The sequence below is a fragment of the Zootoca vivipara genome, chromosome 7 (assembly GCF_963506605.1).
Source record: "Zootoca vivipara chromosome 7, rZooViv1.1, whole genome shotgun sequence".
In the NCBI taxonomy this organism is placed as follows: domain Eukaryota; kingdom Metazoa; phylum Chordata; class Lepidosauria; order Squamata; family Lacertidae; genus Zootoca; species Zootoca vivipara.
In genome coordinates, this window is record NC_083282.1 from 71,733,866 (window position 1) to 71,756,316 (window position 22,451).

The window sequence follows — 22,451 nt, forward strand, 5'->3', positions numbered from 1 at the left end:
TAAAGGGACCCCTGACCATTAGGTCCAGTCGTGACCGACTCTGGGGTTGCGCGCTCATCTCGCATTATTGGCCGAGGGAGCCGGCGTACAGCTTCCAGGTCATGTGGCCAGCATGACAAAGCCGCTTCTGGCAAACCAGAGCAGCACATGGAAACGCCGTTTACCTTCCCGCTATAGCGGTTCCTATTAAACTACAGATCCCAGGATTCCTGTTTAAATTAGTATGATACTACTCCTTTAAATGCATGGTGCAGAAATGACATAAATCAGGCGCAGTGAAGATCAGGGCAAGGGGTCAGATTTTCAACAACATGCCGAGGCTGCCAACCTTTGGGCTACAATTCCCACCATCCCTAGCCAGTGTGACCAATGGACAGGACGGATGGGGTTGCAGTCCCAAAGATAGATGGACATGGCATTCATACAAAAGAAAAATAATTTAAAGAGAAAGGAACGTGAAGGGTGGGAGGGAAGCTGTGAGGGTCTTCCATGCTTTAAATTTGTCTGGGGTTGATGTGGCAATACAAGAACACAGCATGCACTTTGGGTTGGAGCTCAGCCTAATTCCATCTTGCCTCCCGGGAAAAACCTTCCAGGAAAACTCCCAACCAGTCCAAGAAACCGGAGAAGCGTGTAAACTGCAAGTGCTGCGGCACCTTGAATGCTAAGAAACGTGTTGCACGGTATAAACTCCAAATGCGTTTGTATGTTTGAGCGACAGAGCGAGGAAACCCCGCTTTTCGTTACGGGGGCCCGTCTGAAGAGCGGAACCTCGAAAACTCCGCTCTGGTTTCCAGTCGGCGGATGGAACGGAAGCAGCCGAGGCAGGTCCGACGGAGCGGCGTCCCCCATCCACCCCCCTCCGTACGCGTGCCGGGCGGGCGATGGAGGAGGCCGGAGGGGTTTTCCCCTTCCGCGACGTCCGCTGGGACCCGGACCCGGCGCTGGAGCCGAGCCCGGCCGTGCGCGTGCCTTCTCCGGCTCCCTTGGTGCTGGACAACGGCTCCTTCCAACTGCGCCTGGGCTGGGCCTGCCGGGCCTCCGAGGTGCCCAGCGAGCCACTGCTCCGATTCCGATCGCTGGTGGCGCGCAGCCGCGGGGCGCGCGGAGGGGCCGGCCCCGAGACTCAGGTGGGCAACGACCTGGGCAGCCCCGAGCCCCTCCGCTGGCTGCTGCGCTCGCCCTTCGACCGCAACGTGCCGGTGCAGATGGAGCTCCAGGAGCTGCTCTTCGACCACGGCTTCCAGCGCCTCGGGGTCGCCTCGCAGGTAGGCGGACTGAGGACCACCTAGTCCCGTGTTTCCCAGCGTGGGACACATCATTTTATCGAGTTGTTAACACTATTTTATTTTATTTTCATTTCTTATGGTTCTAGGGGCCTCATATCATCACCATCACTTTTAATTTGCATACCGTCTTTGTATCTACCAAGACAGTTTACAAGCTGAAGAAACAAAGAATATACACCTTCTAACAATGTAATGCAATACAAAAATGTGATAATAAAACATAACTTTAAAATGAGCAACCTACCTCAAATAAAGTAACATTCAGCAATCATTAGAATAGTATAGAATAATATTAAATATCAGCTTATAAAAATTAAACGGAAATCTACGCTTAACAATTACAATAAATAATTTCTAAACTACAATAAATAAAACAACAAGTATATAAATATATATGGTGACATACACATTGTTAAAATTAAAATCGGAATGTACTGTAAACGGTCAGCTGGTAACAATGGAGAGGTTATTTATACAGAAAATACTATTTTTTCATATCACTTCATATTACTGTATTATTTTTTAAAACAATTTCCTAGTGATTTCTTCCCCAGTACTTCAACTGTCCTTTCGTTCTTTTATCTTTCTCTTTCACAGATGCCATGTTCTTTGGAAGCTTGTTTAGACCAAGTTAATGGCCTTTTAGGCTTCCTCCACGTGAATAGGAGTTTACTTTTTGAATAATAAGAATTATATGTCACCCGGGGGGGGGGGTCAGGATTTTTAGAGATGCTTAGGTGGGGCATGGCCAAAAAAAGGTTGGGAACCACTGATCTAGTCCAAACCCCCTGCAATGCAGGAATATGCAACTGTCCCATTCCTGGGATTGAACCTGCAACCGTGGCATGATCAGCACCAGACTCTGACCAACGGACCTGCCCAGGAGTTTATGCATGCGATACTCAACGTATATAGTTCCATTTCATTAGTACAGCGGTACCCAACCTGCTTCCCACCAGATGCTGATGACTGGCCTGCCAGTCACTGCCTCTCAGGATTCATACGGTAGATCATCGAGCTGTAGAGTTGGAAGGGGCTCCTGATCATCTAGTCCAAGTCTGTTTTCATCTATAGCTCTATAAATAACTTTCAAACATAGGTAAACTGTTTTAACCAGGTCTTCGTGTCTTCATTTCTTGCCATTTCATTACAGGGCTGTGTTGACCACCCAGTTGTGGTCACTGAAGCAGTCTGCAACCCTCTCTATTCAAGACAAATGATGTCGGAGCTCCTGTTTGAATGTTACCAAGTTCCCAAGGTTTCTTATGGCGTGGACAGTTTGTACAGTTTATATCACAACAAGAGGCAGGGCTGGCCTTGCAGTGGTCTCATAGTTTCCTCTGGATATCAATGTACACATATTTTGCCAGTCTTGGATGGCCGGTGAGTTGGCTGCAATAAACTGTATCCAGGCATTAGTGGACGTTACTAACTTCTCAGTGGGTCCACTCTAAGTAAAATTTAGTTGGATTAAATTCAGTTTTTTGCTTGATACTTTAAAATTCTGTGAAGTTCTGCCTCTAAAGATGACCATCAATTTATGAAACAAAGGCAGCTGCACAGTTTGGTGTTCCCAACATGTTCTGAGCATCTTTATCAAATTAATGTTTATGCTCCCTTGATAAAAATGTTTTTGAAAGGCGTTGGGAAAAGGAATCTGTGCAGCTGTCTTTCTTTCCTTCTTTTTGTCATCTTTACCACTGCAATTGATCCATTGATTTTGTGTCTGACTTTTACTAATCCTGTATGCAAGAAGTTGCTAGAATATGTAGATGCTAGCACCTTAATTCTGCTTAGTTAGGTTTATAGTTTATAGTCATGGGGTGGTTGTTGTCCCCTCAGTTTCCCTCGAGTGAGTGAACTCTGTTATGCAGTGGGCCATCCCTGGTTCCGAGAAAATAGTTTGTACTTGTGCTGCATGAATATTTCCTGAAGCAACAGAAGAGAGTTGCTATATGGATTGTTTATATTATTTTCATTCAATTTCATTGGATTAGGTAGTTAAAGTGAAAAGTTGGATATATGAATATGCTGTATTTTATAAGCCAGGTGAAGATGTTGATTTTATCCCTTGTGATACCATCAAGTACCTTTTCATGGAGTTGATGTGTTCTGTTCTGTTCTTTTCTTTTCTTGTATTCTTCTGGAGTGCTTATATTTAAACTTCCTGATTGTTCATAAATATGAGTAAAGGCGGAAAACATTAAAATAACCTAGATTCTGTGCTCTGAATAACTTTAAGGATTTTCTGTTTTGCTTTATGAGCTTTACAAGAGAAATGTTCCTATATAAATGCTTCACATAGCCTAAGTCTTTTGTTATGAATTTTGTTTTTGTCCTCGCACAAAAATGAAGATCTCTACCTGTTGCAAGTTGTATGGGTTTCCTCAGCTTCTTTGGGAGGAAGGGTGACATATAAATTTAATAATAATAAAGTGTGGAAATGTATACCTAAAATGTGGACACTGAATTATGTTAGAGCATTTATTTTAAGCTGCTCAGAATTCTGGTTGTTTTTTTTAAAAAAATCTTAAGGTAGATGATAACCTGCTATTGAGAACTCTAGTAGAAAGAATTTAATGAACCATTCCTATGTTGTGTACCAACTCACTTTTACTTTGTTTCTGTGGATTGGTAGGTTGGATGCTAGAAACTGTAAGCGTATAAATATTGGAGGGTGCCAGGCTGCTCTGTACCTTCAGCGTCTCCTGCAGCTTAAATATCCTGGGCATTTTGCTGCCATTACTCTCAGCCGTGTAGAGGAAATACTGCATGAGCACAGCTATGTTGCAGAAGATTATAAGGATGGTAAGCATTGCTATTAATGGCTGTCATGCAGCTTTAAAGTTACATACTACTGTATTCCCTCATGGTTTGGTAAAAATATTTTTTTCTCTTAGGGTTCTGGCAATCCCAGGAGAAAAAAATATATTAAGAAGTAATTTTATATTGCTAAAGAGGTATGAAAATATCTTAAATGTTAAAATGCTAATCGTGGTTAGTTTTAAACCTGAGTTCAGATTTGATATGCATGGTTAACATTAAGTATATTGTAGGTGTAACACTTTATAAAGATTGAATAGACACCCTTCAACATAAGGTCCAAGAATAAAATATGCAGTTATAATAACAATGACAGCTATTGCAATTATAGGAACAGTATGCATTCTAGAAAAGAGGTAGGTCCCACCAAACAACATACCTTACTTGTCAAAGGGTAAAGTCATGCGTCATTAGCATACAGCAAAATCTGAACAGTGAACAGGCTAGCTGCACCCCTCACAGGGCCACCATCCTCTTTACTTATGAGAGTGGTGAGACTACCAAGGGCGTCCTCTCTGCAGATCTGAACACCCAAGAAGGTTGGTGGGATGGAGCCAATCTTTCAGATATTTGGGACCTAAATCATTCATATCTTAAAATACTAATGTGAGCTATGGTCAGTACTGGAAAGTTAACCTGATTTTACCTTATTAAGCTTTTGTATGGTGAATAATCCCTCAGATGCAGCAGCTTGTCCCAAGCAGTATCTAGTGATGCAGATTGCTTTGAGCAAACTTATTTATTATGTGCCCTTATAAATAATAAAGTGTGTTAAAGGGGCTGAATTATCTTGTTGAATCTGGTCGGCAACTGGTTTTAGGATGTCCATTTGGCAGACACAATAAAAGGCTGTGTCTATTCTCCATCCTACTCCAGACTGCCAGCAAGTCACATTGCATCATGTCATTTGCACGCTTTCTCCCTCTAGGTTTGCATTAGGGAGAGTTGGCTCTAGGGCAGGCATGTCAAACCTGCGGCCCTCCAGATGTTATGGACTACAATTCCCATCTTCCCCAACCACTGGTCCTGCTAGCTAGGGATCATGGGAGTTGTAGGCCAAAACATCTGGAGGGCCGCAGGTTTGACATGCCTGCTCTAGGGATTCTACTTGCTCATTCTTCTGAAGCATAGTTACCCTCCTTGGAACAAGGGTCTGGGACCTGAGTACCTTTTGCTCCTTTCCTTTTCATTCATGTCTCCTACTTGGTGCAAAACTGTCGGGAATACTATGTGTATCTAACAGACAATAGCAGTTTCAATTTGAAAAGTAAGCAAGAACAGTAATAGTGCAGGCTGTTTGCTTCATTGTTTATAAGCTACCTTTGAGAGTTAACCTCCCAAGGTGGCTCACAACATTTTTTAAAGATAACCTCTTGTTATAGATTATCAGATGGCTTTCCCTGTAATTTCCAAATATCCAAACTTGCCAAAGGCATTTGTTTAGCAGCGCAGAGACCTTGTAGAGTTGTGCCTGCAAAACTCATTATTATGCTTCTGAAACTTCTGAGCAGAAATGCAGAAGTGGAGGTCCCCTGAATATTATGAGAACCATGTGCATAAGATGCAGCTGCCCTTTTCAAATAAGCTGCTGGGGAGCACCCTCACATCTGAAGAGAAGCAGGAGAGGCGGCAGCAACAACTTCGACGGCTCCAGGAGCTCAATGCTCGCCGAAGAGAGGAAAAGCTGCAGCTTGATCAAGAGAGGTTGGACAGGCTGCTTTATGTTCAGGTAACCCCGCACAATGTTTGAGATGCAGCTTTGTGGAAGTTGAAAAGGAGAAGCTGATGGCAGGAGAACATGATATGAAAATACCAGATTTCATTCTTGGGGGAAAATACTTAATGTCATGGGGTCACTTTGATATCATCTCAGTGAAAGATTTACAGATATCACAGTCGCCAGAAAATAAGGGCAAGTTTTTCGCTCATTTGGAAATGTTCCCCCACCCTGGGCTTTTCTGAGATATTCCCCTTAGTTATATTGCGGGCAATAGAAATCACATTGCATTGTGTTTTGTGTGCAGGAACTACTGGAGGAAGGTCAAATGGATCAGTTTCACAAAGGCTTGATGGAACTGAACATGGACTCTGCTGAGGAACTTCAGTCTTACATTCATAAGCTGAGTATGGCCATTGAGCAAACCAAGCAGAAAATCCTACAGGCAGAAGTGAGCGTTGAAGTGGACGTTGTTGATAGCAAGCCAGAGGTACTGCAGTAAGGTTGCATTAATTATGTTGGCACATAACCATAAGTATATGCAAAACCATTCTAAGACTGTATTTTATTGACTGTATTACAACTTTCTGCCAAGTTGTCTATTGCTATATTCTCCTGCTGTCTCCTTTTTGCCTTGCCATCCATCACCATCCCTCCATCTCATAAGTGATATCAGTTGGTGAGTGCCAGCAGGACTGCAGCAAAAATAGGGCCACTGAGAAACAGAAGGGAAGTACAGTGGTGCCTCGCTAGACGAATTTAATTCGTTCCACGGGTCTTTTCTTATAACGAAAAATTCGTCTAGCGAATCCCATAGGAATGTATTGAATTTTTTTTAAAAAAAATAATTTGCCCATAGGAACGCATTAATTGAATTTCAATGCATTCCTATGGGAAACAGCGATTCGCTAGACGAATTTTTCGTAAAATGAATTCGTCTAGCGAGGCAACCTCCGCTAGAAAAAACCTTTCGTTAAGCGGAAATTTCATTAAGCAGGGCATTCGTTAAGCGAGGCACCACTGTAATGCATTGCTTGAGAGAATCCAAGGGGTTGCAAAAGTAGAAAAAGATAGTAAATTGCCCAATGAGGACCGAGCATGGTCTTGGGGTCACAGAATGCTTAGTGTCTGGGGGGGGGGGAATGGGAAATGGATGGGTTTAGAGGAACAAAGTGTTTTGGAGAAGGACATGGCTGGCGTGAAAAAAGGACATGAAAGACTGAACAGGAGCCACTCCACTCTCCAGTGGAGCTGCTGAGAAGTACCGTAGGAGTGGGCCCTGGTGTATCTCAAGATATGCAGAAATGCAAAATATAAAAACATGGAGGAAAATGTTCCCCAAAAAGCTCTGTGAGGCTATGCTAATATTTGCTGTTCTCAGAGCTTAGTAGCCTCATCTCCTTGCAGAAAACTGAGCTGCCGTTTGTTTTGAGTACTCTTGAGTCAGACCATAGCCTATTTAAAAAAATTTTTTAAAAAATATGGCCTATTGGAGGTTGAGGATAGGAAAGCAGTGGATATTCAAGTTGGAATTATGCAAAGGTTCCTCCTTGGCATTTGGCATCTTTCTTGAGCATTCCTCGTGCCCTGTTAAAAAAAAAGTTGAAAAATGGAATATGAAATTAGGGTCAGCTTCACATAACAGAATTGGGTAGAAGCCAAGAATATACCGTACTTTTCCATGTATAAGACTAAGTTTTTTTTTATACTAAAAATAATGTTAAAAGGGGGGGTATTCTTATACACGGGGGAATCTTCCCCATTTTCTTAATTTTGAGTCCCCCCAAATAGGGGGTGTCTTATACATGGGGGCATGTTGTACACGGAAAAATACGGTACTTACACTCATGCCTCTTCTGGAAACATTTGAAGCAACTATGTATTGCTCCAAGGTAAACGGTGTTACGTGTGCTGCTCTGGTTTGCCAGAAGCGGCTTTGTCATGCTGGCCACATGACCTGGAAGCTGTACGCCGGCTCCCTCGGCCAATAATGCGAGATGAGCACCACAACCCCAGAGTCGGTCACGACTGGACCTAATGGTCCGAGGTCCCTTTACCTTTACCTTTACTCATCTCAAAAGGTGAGGTTAAGTGAAGATGCCTATTGACTGAGCCACTTACCAGTATCACGGGCAGGACTTTTTTCAGCCAGAACTCACTGGAACTGAGTTTCGGCACCCAAAAAAGCCCTGATCATGGGTCATAAACCAGGATTAATGAAACTGATGTAACGTTAATGTCAAGTATAAGGAGAATGATAGAAAAGGGTGTGTGAATGTTAATTGATAACTTGGCATTGCATACCACATTCTGAGCCTATGATATTCATAAACTATGAGAATGAATACTGGTCGTGTAATGGCTTTGTTTTCATGAGCATTTGTCTAGCATGTGTAGGGCAAAGGAGAACCATGAAAGCAGTGACATATTCTAAGCAAGAGTTATTTGAGGATATGTTTTTACTTCCATGCAGAAAAATGTTTAATCTTTATCGTTATGTAAGCCTTTTTTTATAAGTTCTGTAAACTTTCTCATATTTGCTAAATTCAAAAATAGCCTGTTTTGGTTTACAGCTGGCAAAACCAAATTCTTGGCATGACATTCCCAAACCCCAATTGCTTAGCATTACAGCTCTAAGTAAAGTAGCCTACCTCAGGTTTGAAACCTCACTCAGTAAATAGTTTTTTTAAAAAAAAAATATATTCAGCCAGCACCGGTAGAACTATGGTGGCATCCTGATTCAGTCATTTTAGCAGCCTGGTCTTTGTGGCCCTTTCTGGCATAATACTTACTTTCACTGAACTTTGCTGCCTGAAAGTAGCAATTTTCCAAAATTTACAAACCACTTATTTAGACTGCAAATATTGGTTTACCAGCTTCACATGAACAGACTAAAATACTTCATAAACCTGTTGATGAGTCTTAAATGCACCAAGTTTATGCCATCCTGAAGCTCTAAACTTACTCTAGTCTTTTGGTATCATTTATTTATTTATTTATGTATATGTGGATTAGGCATGCTTCTGAACAGAGGATTTTTAAAAAGTGGATAACACTGTTAAAGTAATTAGATGTATGTAAATATATTGATTGATTTTATTATCTCATAAAATTTATACACCACTTAATGGTAAAAGAAAACCCCTCAAAGCAGTTTACAAAAAGATAAAACCAAAAAATTGAGGGGGAGAAAGGTTTACTAAGGCTGTAGTCCTAAGCACATTTAGTAGCCCCCTTGAACTTGGTGGGACTTTATGATTAATTGCATCGTCTTAGAACTGCATAGCTGGTGTTTAGCCAGCAGGAAAGGCTTGTTCATTCTGGTCATAACTGGTTTTAGACCTTGACATTGCCAAGCCAGCTTCTGTGGCTTCCTTGTTTTAATATAAGAACCTGTGGTCTCTTTCGTTTTCAAGATGCCTGATCTGGATCCAATGGGCAGCGAACAATCAATGGAAGATGTAGAAAGCATGAATGAATTTGAGCCCTTATTTGCTGAGGAGCAACCTGAAGTTGAAAAGCCAGTTACTACAGTACAGGTTTGTCTTTATACACATCCTATCTCTTAGTCTACTTTACGATACAGTGGTACCCCTGGATACGTACCTGATCTATTCCGGGGTGCCGTTTGCACTCCAAAAAATATGCATCCAGAGTGGCACTTTTGAGCATGCGCAAAGCGCGTAGAACACTTCTGCAGATGTGCGTGCAGTGAAACCCGGATATAAACACTTCCAGGTCCACCACGTTCTTAAGTTGAAAATACGCAACCCGCAGCTAACGCAACCAGAGGTATGACTGTATATATTTTTGCATTCAGTCAGCTACAGTGGGCATGAATTTTGAGCCCTGGCCTCACTGAGTAAGTCCTTGGAAGAGGATCTATCCCTTGGCTGAAGTTTTATCCTCTGTTAATAATAATAATAATAATAATAATAATAATAATAATAATAATAATAATAATAATAGTGATTTAAACCCATAGCATTGAAAAATGAAGATTGTAAACTCATGTTTCAGACACTGACTACCAAATCCCATTGACTTCAACCCATGGCTGTAATTCTGTGTATATTTAGGAGTAACTCTGTGAAACTTGCTTTCAAGTATACATGCATATGATTGACCTACAGGAGAAGTGTTAATTTCCACTCCCCAAAAATGCTTGTAGCAATAGGAAGAAACATCCCCAAGAGTATCTGCTATCACCTTGATCACAGTTTATACCAGTTATATCTCGTACCACAGACATAATGTAAACTGTAAGCACCTAACATTTTCTAGATAACTACACCAAACATTAAAAAATACTCGTCCATGCCTGAGGGCTTAGAATCTAGTAAATGCAGTACAAAAGGAACAAGGCATAGGAAAAGAACTGGGGAAGTAAATTCAGGAACTAATTCTTCGAAAAGTTACGCAAATGTTTAATGACCAGGTAGCGTGGTTGTGGGAAATGGTTCTGGGAGGGGAGAAGCCAAAAGGCTTTCAGTCCCAGCTGATAGAGTATCTTATGCTATCTCATCTCTCCTGCTGCTGCAACTACCTATAATATCTCATAACAGAATGTGTTAAAAAGTTGAAGTCTCTCTCTGGATGAGGGCAAACAATACAGATTCTGGTGGTGATAGAGCTTAATCCATATTTACAACATATTTTAAATAAAATGTCGAGCATTACATAAAAGGTTCTGACAAGTAGCAGTACGTTTCTGACTCTGATTTTTTACAGCCCGTGTTTAACCTGGCAGAGTATCACCAGCTCTTTATTGGCACGGAAAGAATCCGAGTTCCTGAAATTATCTTCCAGCCATCCTTAATAGGAGAAGAGCAGGCTGGGATGGCAGAAACCATACAGTTTGTCCTGGACAGGTTAGTTTTTAAACTGAAATCCTATTTAAATGACACTGCAATCCTGTACATGTGTATCTGGAAATAAGCCTAGTTGAATTCAGTGGTACTCTCAGGTAAATGTGGGTAGCATTGCAGCCTCTGTGTATTTAAGAACAAGCTGTCACTGTTCAGAGAGTACTTGGTTTTTCTCCCGTAGAACCTAAATAATTAGTCTCCTCACTTTTTTATATATATAAAAACCCCTCAGTTTCACAAGATTCTGCGGGATGCCACCACATTAAACAAGGCATTGTGTGATTATACATTTTGTTAGCTGCCTTGTGCATAGTGCATGATGCAGGGCACAAATTATATAAAAGAAGATGGTTGAGAGACACATTTGAATGCCATGTACGCACACAGCCCCCCCCCCCAATCTCTCACTGTTAAAATGTAAATTAACAGGCAGTCTGAAGAGAAGAGCTTTTTACTGGAAGAATCTTTTGAATTGGAACAAACTAAAATCAGATTTGTGCTTTAATCCTTGAAATAGTTTAAACATTAAATCTGCCTCTACCACTACATGGACTTTCTCTTCCCATCCACCCTTAGCACAGGGGTGGGGGATGTTTTTCAGTCCAGGGGCCACATTCTTTTCTGTGCCACCTTCTGGTTGGTGGGGCCAGAGGCAAAAGAGGGCAGAACAACAAATGAATTTTACCTTCCATTCTCTATCCTCAATCCCAGCCAGCTAGAAGCACTATGAATCTGTTAAGGGAGTTTTATTTCTTCAGGTATCCTAAAGAGCAGCAGGAAAAACTTGTCCAGAATGTCTTCCTTACTGGTGGGAACATGATGTATCCTGGAATGAAAGCCAGAATCTACAAGGAGCTGCTTGAAATGAGACCATTCCAGTCGTCTTTTCAGGTGTAGTATTGGCTTTAGCAATGCAATGGCTACATGCAACACCCAAATACTGTACATGGCAACAATGACCAAACTTTATTGCACATGTGAAGATAAGGGGGGCATTTGAACTGATTTGAAAAAATCTCCTGAATTGGGCAGCAAGCTTACAGAGAGATATAAATTTATAGAATACATTGGTAACCATGCTGGGCAGCATAAAGTACTGTAGAAAAAGGCAAAAATATTGTCCAGCACTTGTTACAGGTAGGTAGCCATGTTGGTCTGATGTAGTTGAAACAAAAAATAAAAAAAATTCCTGCTGGGAGGACTTTTTTTAAAAAAATTGTCCAGCACTTGAACCTTCATGTTCAGGGACAGTATGACCTTGAATTTGCTTGGTGGGAAGCAACAATGTGGGAGAGCTATTGGTAGTCCTGCTTTGTTTGAACATTTTCTTGGTTCGTCAAAGCTTTTGGCTTTCATATTCTGGCAATAGAACAACAAACAGGGGCATGGTTGCTGCATTCTGCTTTGTGTCTTCATAAAGGTAACCCTCCTTCCCGTTTTTCAGCATACAAGGCAGTTTACAAATGATCAAAGGAACAAGTTCTGAGAATGCACTGCAAGGGGCAGACCATAGAATATGAAAATGTTAAATCCAAAAAGCAATAAAAGCACTCCTTAAACACTTTGAGGAACAGAAAAGCATTTTAGATTGGTGTCTAAGAAAGAAGAACTGACACCCAGCAAACCTTTCTGGGGAATGCGTTCTAAACAAGAGCTAGCAGAATAGAAAAGACCTTCGCTCTGGTTGTTACATTGCCAGCGTCAGAGGTCGGGTATCCAGAGCACAGCCTCAGAAGGTAACCTTAAGGAACAGGTTGTTTCATACCAAATAGGATTGTCAGGTGTTTGCACCATGTAGCTTTGCTCATGTGTTGCCATTCTAGTTCTGTGGCCTTTGACTTCCACTAAACAGATCCCTTTATTGTCTTGCTGCCATCCAGGTGCATCTTGCTTCCAATCCTGTTTTAGATGCATGGTATGGAGCTCGAGAGTGGGCCCTGGAGTACATGAACCATGATGAAGGCTGGATTACTAGGAAAGACTATGAAGAAAAGGGTGGAGAATACCTTAAGGAGCACTGTACTTCCAACGTCTATGTGCCCATCTGTCTCCCAAAGCAGGCTCCGCGGGCAGCTGAAACTCCAGCATCCAGCAAAGCGCCGGGAACTGCCGCAAACAATGTCTCTGAGCAAGCATAGAATGCAGGCTGCAATGGTATGTAACTGCAAAATAGACACAACCTGTGTAAAGCTTTTCAGAACTGCAAGGCAGCTGCCATCCTGCAGAACCGGGTGCAAGTTTAAGTTCAACATTTCCGGGCACCTCAGCTTGTGCAGTGAGCAATTGTGTGTTTTATCCATGGTTGCCATGGAAGAATTGCAGGCTCTTCACCAGTTTTTGGTGTAAAAAAATGCAAAAGAAATATCGGCCTCATTGAGGCTAACATATCATGTGTTTTATATTAATAGACCATGCTGTAAAAGCTGTTGGCAATGTAAATAAAGTATTTTGGGTTTTCCCCTCCCCATGTTTATCAGTGTCAAATGTTCCTAACATACCATAGGACTGATTTCCAGAGAGGTAGCCATATTAGTCTGCTGCAACAGAAACTATAAAGACCCTTATGCCAGTTTGGACCAAAGTGTTTATTTCAAACTTTGGTGAATGTGAGCTCGCTTCATCAGATACATCAGTAGCAATATTAATCCAGGAGGGGGAGCCTTTACCCAAAGGAAGATGGTAGTTTGAAGGAACAAATCTTTGCTGAAATTGAGATTTTGGGTTTTGTTTCTTATTCTAGTCATCTGTTCAAATGTTTGTGGACTTTTCCTTTCTTTTGTTCAATAGCTAAAGGGGGGGAAACCCACAGTATAGTTTCAGAAGTTTATTCTGACATACGTTTGTCAAAACGAGAAGGTTCAGCAATGCACCGGTTTCTGAAACATTTTATTATATAAGGGAGGCAAACACTGGTGTGGTAGAGAGAGAAAACGCCTTATTTGGTTCAGTTAGGGCATCCTACATTACTGCTGAATAACTAATTGAACATGGCTTCATTGGTTAGTGACCCCCTGCATGCCGAGGAAAACAAAACTCTTGTTCATTACTCTTGCTTATATTAAACAGCCATTGTTTTAGCCTGTCATAGTGCCACACAGATTCTCTTCTAAATGAATGTATCCCTGTATGCTTGAACATCGGCTCTATTAATCAGGCACACAACTGCAAATTAAGGAAAAACTGTAACTCTTTAACAAGGGGAGAAAATAGGGAAAGCAATTAGCCCAAATTATGGCCCAATTTTCAACTGTCAGTTATTGTAGTACTGTCCAGGTAAAACAGAACATTAGACTGCAAGGAACTGGTCCGAGATTGCTCTTATCACAGAAGCTGGAGATAATTTGTAATTAATTGGTGCCTAAATTCTTGTATAAGGTCTAGTTCATGGTTTGCTTGGGTAGGTTACATTCAGCTGCAGATGCTATTTTATTTATTACATCTAAACATGTTCGGCTGCTGATGAACCCTCAAACACTCATTAAGGTATAGCAAAATGTTAATGCCATCGTTTTCTCAAGGTGGGAAACTTTCAAGCTCTCAGAACCAGGCGAAAATGCTTAAGCTGAGATGTATAGTTCTCAATGTAGAACACTAGGAAGTTCACAAACTTTCTAACAATCAAAAAGAAAAGCAGCCTAATGGCCACGAATAACCTCTCTGAACAAATGTACGTTGATCACTTAATATACAACAACCAAATGTGTGTTGTATATGTAATATCATCCTCAGTAAAGTCTTAATGATCTGGATTCTTACAACATAGACAACACCCTGCCTTTCAGTCCAATTTGCCAATTGCAAATACATCAACACTAGCTTCTCTGCATCATGTAGATTTGTCTTAGAATAGCCATTAGGCTGTCTTCTTAAAATTCTTCTAAATAACTTACGAAATGAATCTATAAACTTTGTAGTTTACTGCTTCTTTATTAATATGCATCCCAACTTACGTATTTCCTTGCTGTTGAGTGAGATTTCAATTTGTGTTTCCTATGGAAAAGATTCCACACTCCTTCAGCTCAGATGAAAGACATAATACTTTTATGTAATGTTGTGCCTGAGCACAGGTGATCCATAATATGGAGTCCATTTATAGGCAGTTGGCAAGCATTAGCTGTCTTACAGAGTCTGCTTGGTTTGTCCAGGTCCGTCACTTTTGGCCCCAGGCCACAGTCAGGGCAATTGAGGCCCCCAAGGCTGCAGAAGTAGATTGTCAAGGCAACTCTTAGGTGGTTAGGTTTCAAGCATCCTGTATCTTTGCTTTGCCTATGTCATTATTGGAATGCGATTTAACTTTTCAACATGGCAGTATCTAGAACTGAATGCAGTACTGCAGATAAGACTGTGACCATTGCTGGAGAGACAGACAGGAACATTTCTTTCCAGTTTTTAGGTACACAGTGCTTCTGTGTTAATATAAGACAGCAATTGTCTTTGAATCACACATGTTTCTGAAAGATAATGAAACCAGATTATTGTAAACTTCATTATTCCTCATTGAATGCTTGAAATCTATCTTCAGAATTATGTGGCCTGTTCCATGTTCAGAATTGTGAAATATGCAAAATCCTGAGGTTAAACACACAAGATGCAACAATTCTGCACTCTGAAGGCACAAGCATTTTGTGCATGTTGCCTGCATGAGTTCATTTCTGGCCTCACAATGATGACATTTAGAAACTTGCTTAGAAAAGTCCAACCCTTATTTTAATACTCTACTTAGGCATATTGAAAAAAGATAGGAAGCAGCAACTTTGTGCAGCTGACTGCTTGCAAGTTATTTGTGCCCCAAATTTAGCCACCATGCGGTTTATCTTCAAAATGATTGTTGTTGTTTTTCGTCTTGCCTTGACAAAAGATTAAGTATCTAATCTCCCACTAAATCAGTGGCAAACGTCCTGCTGATTTTAACGGGCAGGATTGTACCTTGACTTTAATTTTTTCAAAATATATATATATTTATTAAGATTTTATAACAGCAACAACATACAACTACAAACCACACACTACACAATACATAAAACTACAAAGATACAAAAATACAAAATACAAAAATACTGAAATACAAAAAACAACAAACATACAAAAACATACAAATCAAAAACTCTAACTTATAAACCTTATTTCTAATCTATTGACTTCCTCATTCCTCCTCTTTCTACGTTCCATTATAAATCATCTTTAGTAATTTCTAAATCTTACATAATCTCTAAATTTTACTTAATACTAACTTATTTCTATATCTTTTATATCTTAATATTTTACATTCCCAACTATATCCTTTCTTTTTACTCAATTATATCTAATTCTAACAACACTTATCTCTCACCATTGTATTATCTACACCCTCTTTGTATCTCCCTTACTTCCATTAATTCTGTTCTGTTACACGCTTATTCTTTAAATAAACTTTAAATTTCTTCCAATCGTCTTCCACTGCTTCTTCACTCCGATCCCAAAGTCTCTGATCCCTTGACTTGTACCTTGACTTTAAACTGCAAAGATAAAGCAGGAATAATCAGGTAGTACTATTTTTGTTTTGCCCTGCTCCTTTGGCAAGCTTTCTAATAGCACTTTAGCTTCAAAACGTCATTCCCAGAACTCTACCATTAACCACAATAATGGGTCAATTAAGTGTACCAGGAAGTAATGACAAGGAAATAACAAGAGACATGTTGATTTCAGCTGCCCCCAGACAAAAGAAAATTAATGTTTGCCAAGTGGAAAATGTTAAAATCAACAGCAGGGGAGTGGAATAAATATGTTCAAGTTTGTAAAGTCTTATGAAGGACAGAACACAGTAGAAACTAGGACTGCAGTCCTGAGCACTCTTTCCAGGAAAAGGGTCCCATTTAACCGAGTGTGTGAGTAAACATACTTAGAAGCAGATGTAAGTCACATCACCAGTGTTAACTGGAGTTTGCAATTTAGTTAAACCAATTTACAACCTAGTATTTTGTTATGTTTTGATTTTTTAAAGTTTATGTTAACCAGAATAGCAGGTCAACATCACGTATCATTTGCTGGTTTTCCTGCTGCAACAAGCTGATCTTGACAGGAGACAAGTGTACCTATTCTGACAAAGGATGGAGAGTGGGATTAAAGAAGGGATATTACTACTACAACTACAACTACTAAGCCCATTGTTCAAATAGGAACTGGAAGTCTCTCCATTTGCTTACATTTGGCACTTGGCATGGCCAAGCACATAAAGAAGAAAATCAGCAATCATTTTTATTTTTTTTTATTTTGCTCGGTGGGTGGTGGTTGTAGTAATTCTAGTCTAGGCTTCGATGCTGTGGCTGCAATATGTAAAGTTTTGAACAAGTTGATGATGATGAACCACCCTCTTTTGATGATGGGTCGTATGTAACTAATAAGCAAAATAAAATACGTTTAAAGAACAGTTTAATGGATGAAATAAAAATGAAAGGTATCCTATTGCATTATAAAAGTTAACACTTACAATTCCATATATACTTACCTAATAAGTATTATTGTTTATCTATCCCCTACCATATTTTGTATAAATGCTTTTCATATAACCTTATACTTGTTCATGCAAAGTCTATGTCTATAAGCAATCCTTTCATAAGTTGCAAGTGCAGTCATATCTTTGCAGTGCATCAATATCAGTCTTTGGGCACGAAGAATCTGTTTACGTTAATAGGTCTTGACTTTTTGGCAGGTACTCCTCGGGAGTGGGTGTTAAGAGTTAAACATAGTGATCAAAAGATTCAAATATACTTTCTCTCAGATAAGTGTGTGAGCATATATTCTCTTTTGCACACACAATCTAGCTACCCAATGAGGTTTGTGTATGTGGTTACCATTAGGAAGATAGCCTAGTCCCAGCTTATGTCCTGGCATAGGGTGATTTCTATCCTTCTGGCCCAGTAATTTAATTACTCTAATCTGTATTTATCTCCTTTATGAAACATGCAGTCCAACTACCAGAGACAGCCACAGAGGTTAGTTTTTTGCCTTTGATGTAGAAGCAGAACCCAGACTTTCCCCAAAGCTCAGGTCCTATTATCTCTTAAATCATTACGGGATCCTGCAGTTCCTTACATATCTTTTCACTGGCTTGGTTGTTTTAATTAATATGCCCCATCTTTGTTTTCAGGCAACCGCATACTTTTGATCCATGAATAATTGAACTTATGGCCAAGCTACATGTTATGCAACTACATATAGCAGGAGTCTGGTGGTCATTTTAAGTTTTAAAAACAGCAGCTTCTAATGCAGGCATCCCCAGACTCAGCCCTCCAGATATTTTGGGACTACAATTCCCATCATCCCTGACCACTGGTATTGTTAGCTAGGGATGATGGGGGTTGTAGTCCCAAAACATCTGGAGGGCCAAGTTTGGGGATGCCTGTTCTAATGAGTGCAACTAGGAATCGAGATGCAGGGGAAAGGAGCATCTAAATCCCCCCTCCCAACCTTCATTTCCCCACACTGCGCTCTTCTGCCCTCCCCACTTCTAATGGATTTTTCAAGCACGTATACTGTACTTCAAAACCCCATATTGGATGGGTATTAAGGTAAAGGTACCCCTGACCCAGGTGGTGCTGTGGTTAAACCACTGAGCCTAGGGCTTGCTGATCAGAAGGTCGGTGGTTCGAATCCCTGTGACGGGGTGAGCTCCCGTTGTTTGGTCCCAGCTCCTGCCAACCTAGCAGTTCGAAAGCACGTCAAAATGCAAGTAGATAAATAGGAACCGCTACAGCGGGAAGGTAAACGGCGTTTCCATGTGTTGCTCTGGTTTGCCAGAAGCGGCTTTGTCATGCTGGCCACATGATCTGGAAGCTGTACGCCGGCTCCCTCGGCCAATAATGCGAGATGAGCGCGCAACCCCAGAGTCGGTCACGACTGGACCTAATGGTCAGGGGTCCCTTTACCTTACCCCTGACCATTAGGTCCAGACACGGACGACTGTGGGGTTGCGGCAATCCTCTCGCTCTATAGGCCGAGGGAGCCGGCATTTGTCCGCAGACAGCTTCCGGGTCATGCGGCCAGCATGACTAAGCTGCTTCTGGCGAACCAGAGCAGCGCACGGAAACGCCATTTACCTTCCCGCCAGAGCGGTACATATTTATCTACTTGCACTTTGACGTGCTTTCACGGGGGTTCGAACCTGCCAACCTTCCAATCGGCAAGCCCTAGGCTTTGTGGTTTAGACCACAGCGCCACCCGCGTTTCATAGGAAGCTACTTATTTGAAGAAAAAAATCACAACTAAGTTCCCATCTCCCTAGTTTTCCCGTCTGTGGGCTTTAATCACACATGTTGAATTGCAATGTGGGGGAAGGACGCCATTGGGACATGGCGTTGGAAAAGCCACATGGGAGGTGGAAAAGGGTGGAGGTAGATATCTCGTTCCCCTCTGCTTCTCTGAGGAGAGCATTAGATCAGGGAAATGTGGTAAAAGTACTATCCTTGTCCTCAGTGCCAGATTTACGTATAAGCTAAACAAACTACAGCTTAGGGCCCCACTCTCTTGGGGGCCCCAAAATAATTTTAAAGGAAACAAACACTGGATGTATATTTCCAAAATATAAGCTAAAAAACAAATAAAATAAAGCCTACATAAAGTAACAGTGGCTTTAGATACCTATTAGGTCCATAAATTACCATATAGCATATATTCAACACACACACAAAAAAAAACAGTGACTATTTGTTGTTGACGAGGACAGCTGGACGTATAATGGGCCCCATTACGGTACATTCAGTAGCTTAGGGCCTCATCAAACCTAAATCTGGCCCTGATTGTCCTCTACACTGACTTGTCTTCACCAAAAGCAGTTTTTTCCTCCGCCGTAACAGCCCTCAGACAACTGATGTTTGCTGTTGTGTACAAGTGTACCATTTGAGCTTCCCTAAGCACCACACTAGTTCAGCGATGTTAGACGTTCACTGGTTTGGCAGGGTTAAAGGCTCTCTCTCAAGCGATTGTCTGGCAAAAGGAGACCGACGGCTCTACACTCCTTTCCAAGTCATTTATTACCTTGGGAATTGACACACATTCCTGTTTCTAGGTCACTCAAGCGTCTGCTAGTGGCTCAGAGACGGATTTTGCTGGAGAACAGTGCCGTATATCATAAGAGGTCTTGAGAGGATGTCAAGGGCCCCTGGGACGTTTTGTTCTGCATCTAAATGGAAGGAGTCAGGCCATTTCCCCTTTCAGTTATGAAGAGAAGTGCACACACCCCTCATGTTCTCAGGCCACGTGTAGATTAATCTTTGGAAATGGCTCTCACAGGCAGCTATTGTACCCTGTGAGCTAGTGTTGGTGTTTACACAAGAAAAAATAAAGTGCACATAAATGAGTTTACAAATACATAAGGTGCACATTTTATTGCTGCCATAAAAGCAGTGACTGCCTTGTATCAACATGCTAATTTTTTTGGGGGGGGGAATATCAACACACATTTTAAAATGTTTTAAATTTAAAATACTTTGGAACAAATCTTTCAACTTCCTCCTGAACTCTGAAAGAGCTGCCTTTGCCCAAATGTTTTAGAGAAGATCCTGATACTCTGTGAAACTATCTCTGTGTATGTGTTCTTTAAAAAATGGATAGATGAATGTGGTAAGAAAATAGCTCTTGGCAGAAGACTCTGGCGTGAGTACGGGCTTTCTCAAAAATTCACTTTTTGTGTCTGGTTTTTCTTATGGTACAAAGAAGCAAGTTTTCATACATCTTCCAGATGGTTCATTACAATGATTTTTAAAAACAAGTCGAGGAATACCTAGGAGTAGCATTCAGAAAACATCTGGAAACAGCTGCATTGATTGATGGTGCCATTTGCAGGTCTTGTTTTGGAATGAATTATACTGTTGATCTTACAAGCGATATGCCAATTCCACATTTTTTTCCCTTTTTACACAAGGGGGTTCCTGCGTCTGTCTAATATTAGGCAGAATTAGCCTGTGTAATATGTGACTTAGGAGTCAGAGGGAACAACTCGTAAATCTGAGCAACAAACTGAGATACTCAGGTTTGTGGTGATGGTGTTTGGTGGGTTCAATCCTACTCCTGCACACTGGAGGTTGTCTTATTCAACTCATTGGGTAGAGTTCACTGGGTGTCACTCTGATGATGGAATACTGGCAGCAGAACAGGGATGGAGGAAATCTTCAGCAATTCCTCCCCCTGTACCACCTCCCAAAATCTTCTCCAGAGGATTGCATCTGGAGCCATTTTTGAGAGAGGTTGCAGGGGACGGGGAGGGGAATTGCTGAAAGCTTGCACCCCTCCTCTTTTGCTAACAGATGCCTTCCATCAGCAAAGTGAAACCCATTAGATTCCACGTAGTGGAAAAATGTGGAATAAACAGGCATGGGATCGGACTGTTAGAAGCTGCAGGTACATCTGATAATGTGTGTGTCGAGTCCTGTTAGCAACCTGGATAGGATGATGATTCTAAGTTTTGAATGCCTTCAAAAAAATCCCCAGTTGTAATTCTTGGGGCTTTGCAGATTTTCTTCCAGGTAACGGCTGTGGGCAGCATTTGTCAGATCCAGGCTGGAGTCTACCATGCCCTTCTTTTTCTCCAGCATGGCACCGCAAACCACCTTCTGTTTTCTACAGTGGTCAAAAAGATATGGAAGTAGTGCATGTTTCTTTGCTTCTGAGTCAGCTTCCCCAGTGGCTTCTGAGTGGCAATAAACGTAAGGTTTGTGAGCAGGGTTTGACGCTTCGGCCTTTGCTAAGAGAAGGGAGTCAGGTTGTAGATTTAAATAAAACTTACCTTGTTGTCTAAACCAGTGATTCCCAATTAGCTAATTACGAAGGACCCCCTATTTTTCAAAATCCAAGCCATGGACCTGCTACTTTTGAAAATTTTGATAACTATGGTAGTTGCTGCAAAGCAATTTTTTGAACAAAATGTGGGGTAGCCTTGAATAAGCAAAGGATTTTGGGTATACTAAAAAACAGACTGTAAAATTTGTGATATTACCATGCAAAAAGGACAAAAAAAAATAGTTGGGGGGGGTGAGGCAAGGATGGGCCTGCAGACCCCCTGGGTGTGTTCCGCAGACCCCCAGGGGTCTCTGGATTCCTAATTGGGAACCACTGGTCCACACCCTTAATGAGCAGACTGCGTGCATGCAATGATTCTGGAAGTGTGCAGAAAAAACGTAGAACATAGTGCTAGCTGTGGCAGTCACATTCTTGATAGTGTGCATGCATGTATACAGACACATCAAAAAGCAAATCTCTTGCCTTTATGTCAAAAATATATGCTTGAAAGTATACGGAGAGGGATAATACTCATTGCAGTCTTGGGATCAAGAGGTTGCAAATGAGGCTTCAGGGCCCTACCTGATGACCAAACGAAGCAACTGCAAACATATACTGTACATGTTTAGGCGGAAGTAAGTCCAACTGTGCACAACAGAGCTTTTTAGCTAAGCGTGTGTAGCATTACAGCCGTGGCTGAAAAACACAAATTGCACATGTCTGTTTGGTCTGCAAAATATATACTAGCTGCAGAATGCAACTTTTCATGATGCATAATTTGCATTTCCTAGGTGGGTACAGATTATTATTTTTAATGCAGAGCATACATGCAGGCTCACATCCCTGCAGTCTTCTGCGGAAATATATAGGATCCAGTGTTAAGAGTCGTACTGTCAATGCACGAGAAATATCTAGGTACTAGCCTGCAGCAATAGCAACATTTGATGTCGTTGCACCAGTGCTTTCTTGGATCCACCATGTTTGGCCCAGAGCTCATGGCTT

At 41.3% G+C, this 22,451-nt stretch overlaps 1 protein-coding gene across 1 annotated transcript; it reads left to right on the top strand.

Moving 5' to 3' along the window:
- Positions 1–815: 815 nt before the first annotated feature.
- On the top strand, positions 816–18,014 carry ACTR5 (actin related protein 5). Its single transcript, XM_035123479.2, has 9 exons — positions 816–1,268; positions 2,443–2,672; positions 3,928–4,097; positions 5,624–5,841; positions 6,137–6,319; positions 9,246–9,368; positions 10,561–10,700; positions 11,456–11,588; positions 12,578–18,014. Exons 1-9 carry the CDS (start codon positions 885–887, stop codon positions 12,833–12,835), a joined length of 1,839 nt encoding a protein of 612 aa, XP_034979370.2. The 5' UTR covers positions 816–884; the 3' UTR covers positions 12,836–18,014.
- The last annotated feature ends 4,437 nt before the right edge of the window (positions 18,015–22,451 follow it).

Coding starts and splice junctions, on each gene's coding strand:
- ACTR5 (XM_035123479.2), top strand. CDS start 885: ATGGAGGAGGCCGGAGGGGTTTTCCCCTTCCGCGACGTCCGCTGGGAC. Junction 6,320..9,245: donor TTGTTGATAGCAAGCCAGAG/GTACTGCAGTAA, acceptor TTCGTTTTCAAG/ATGCCTGATCTGGATCCAAT. Junction 9,369..10,560: donor AGCCAGTTACTACAGTACAG/GTTTGTCTTTAT, acceptor GATTTTTTACAG/CCCGTGTTTAACCTGGCAGA.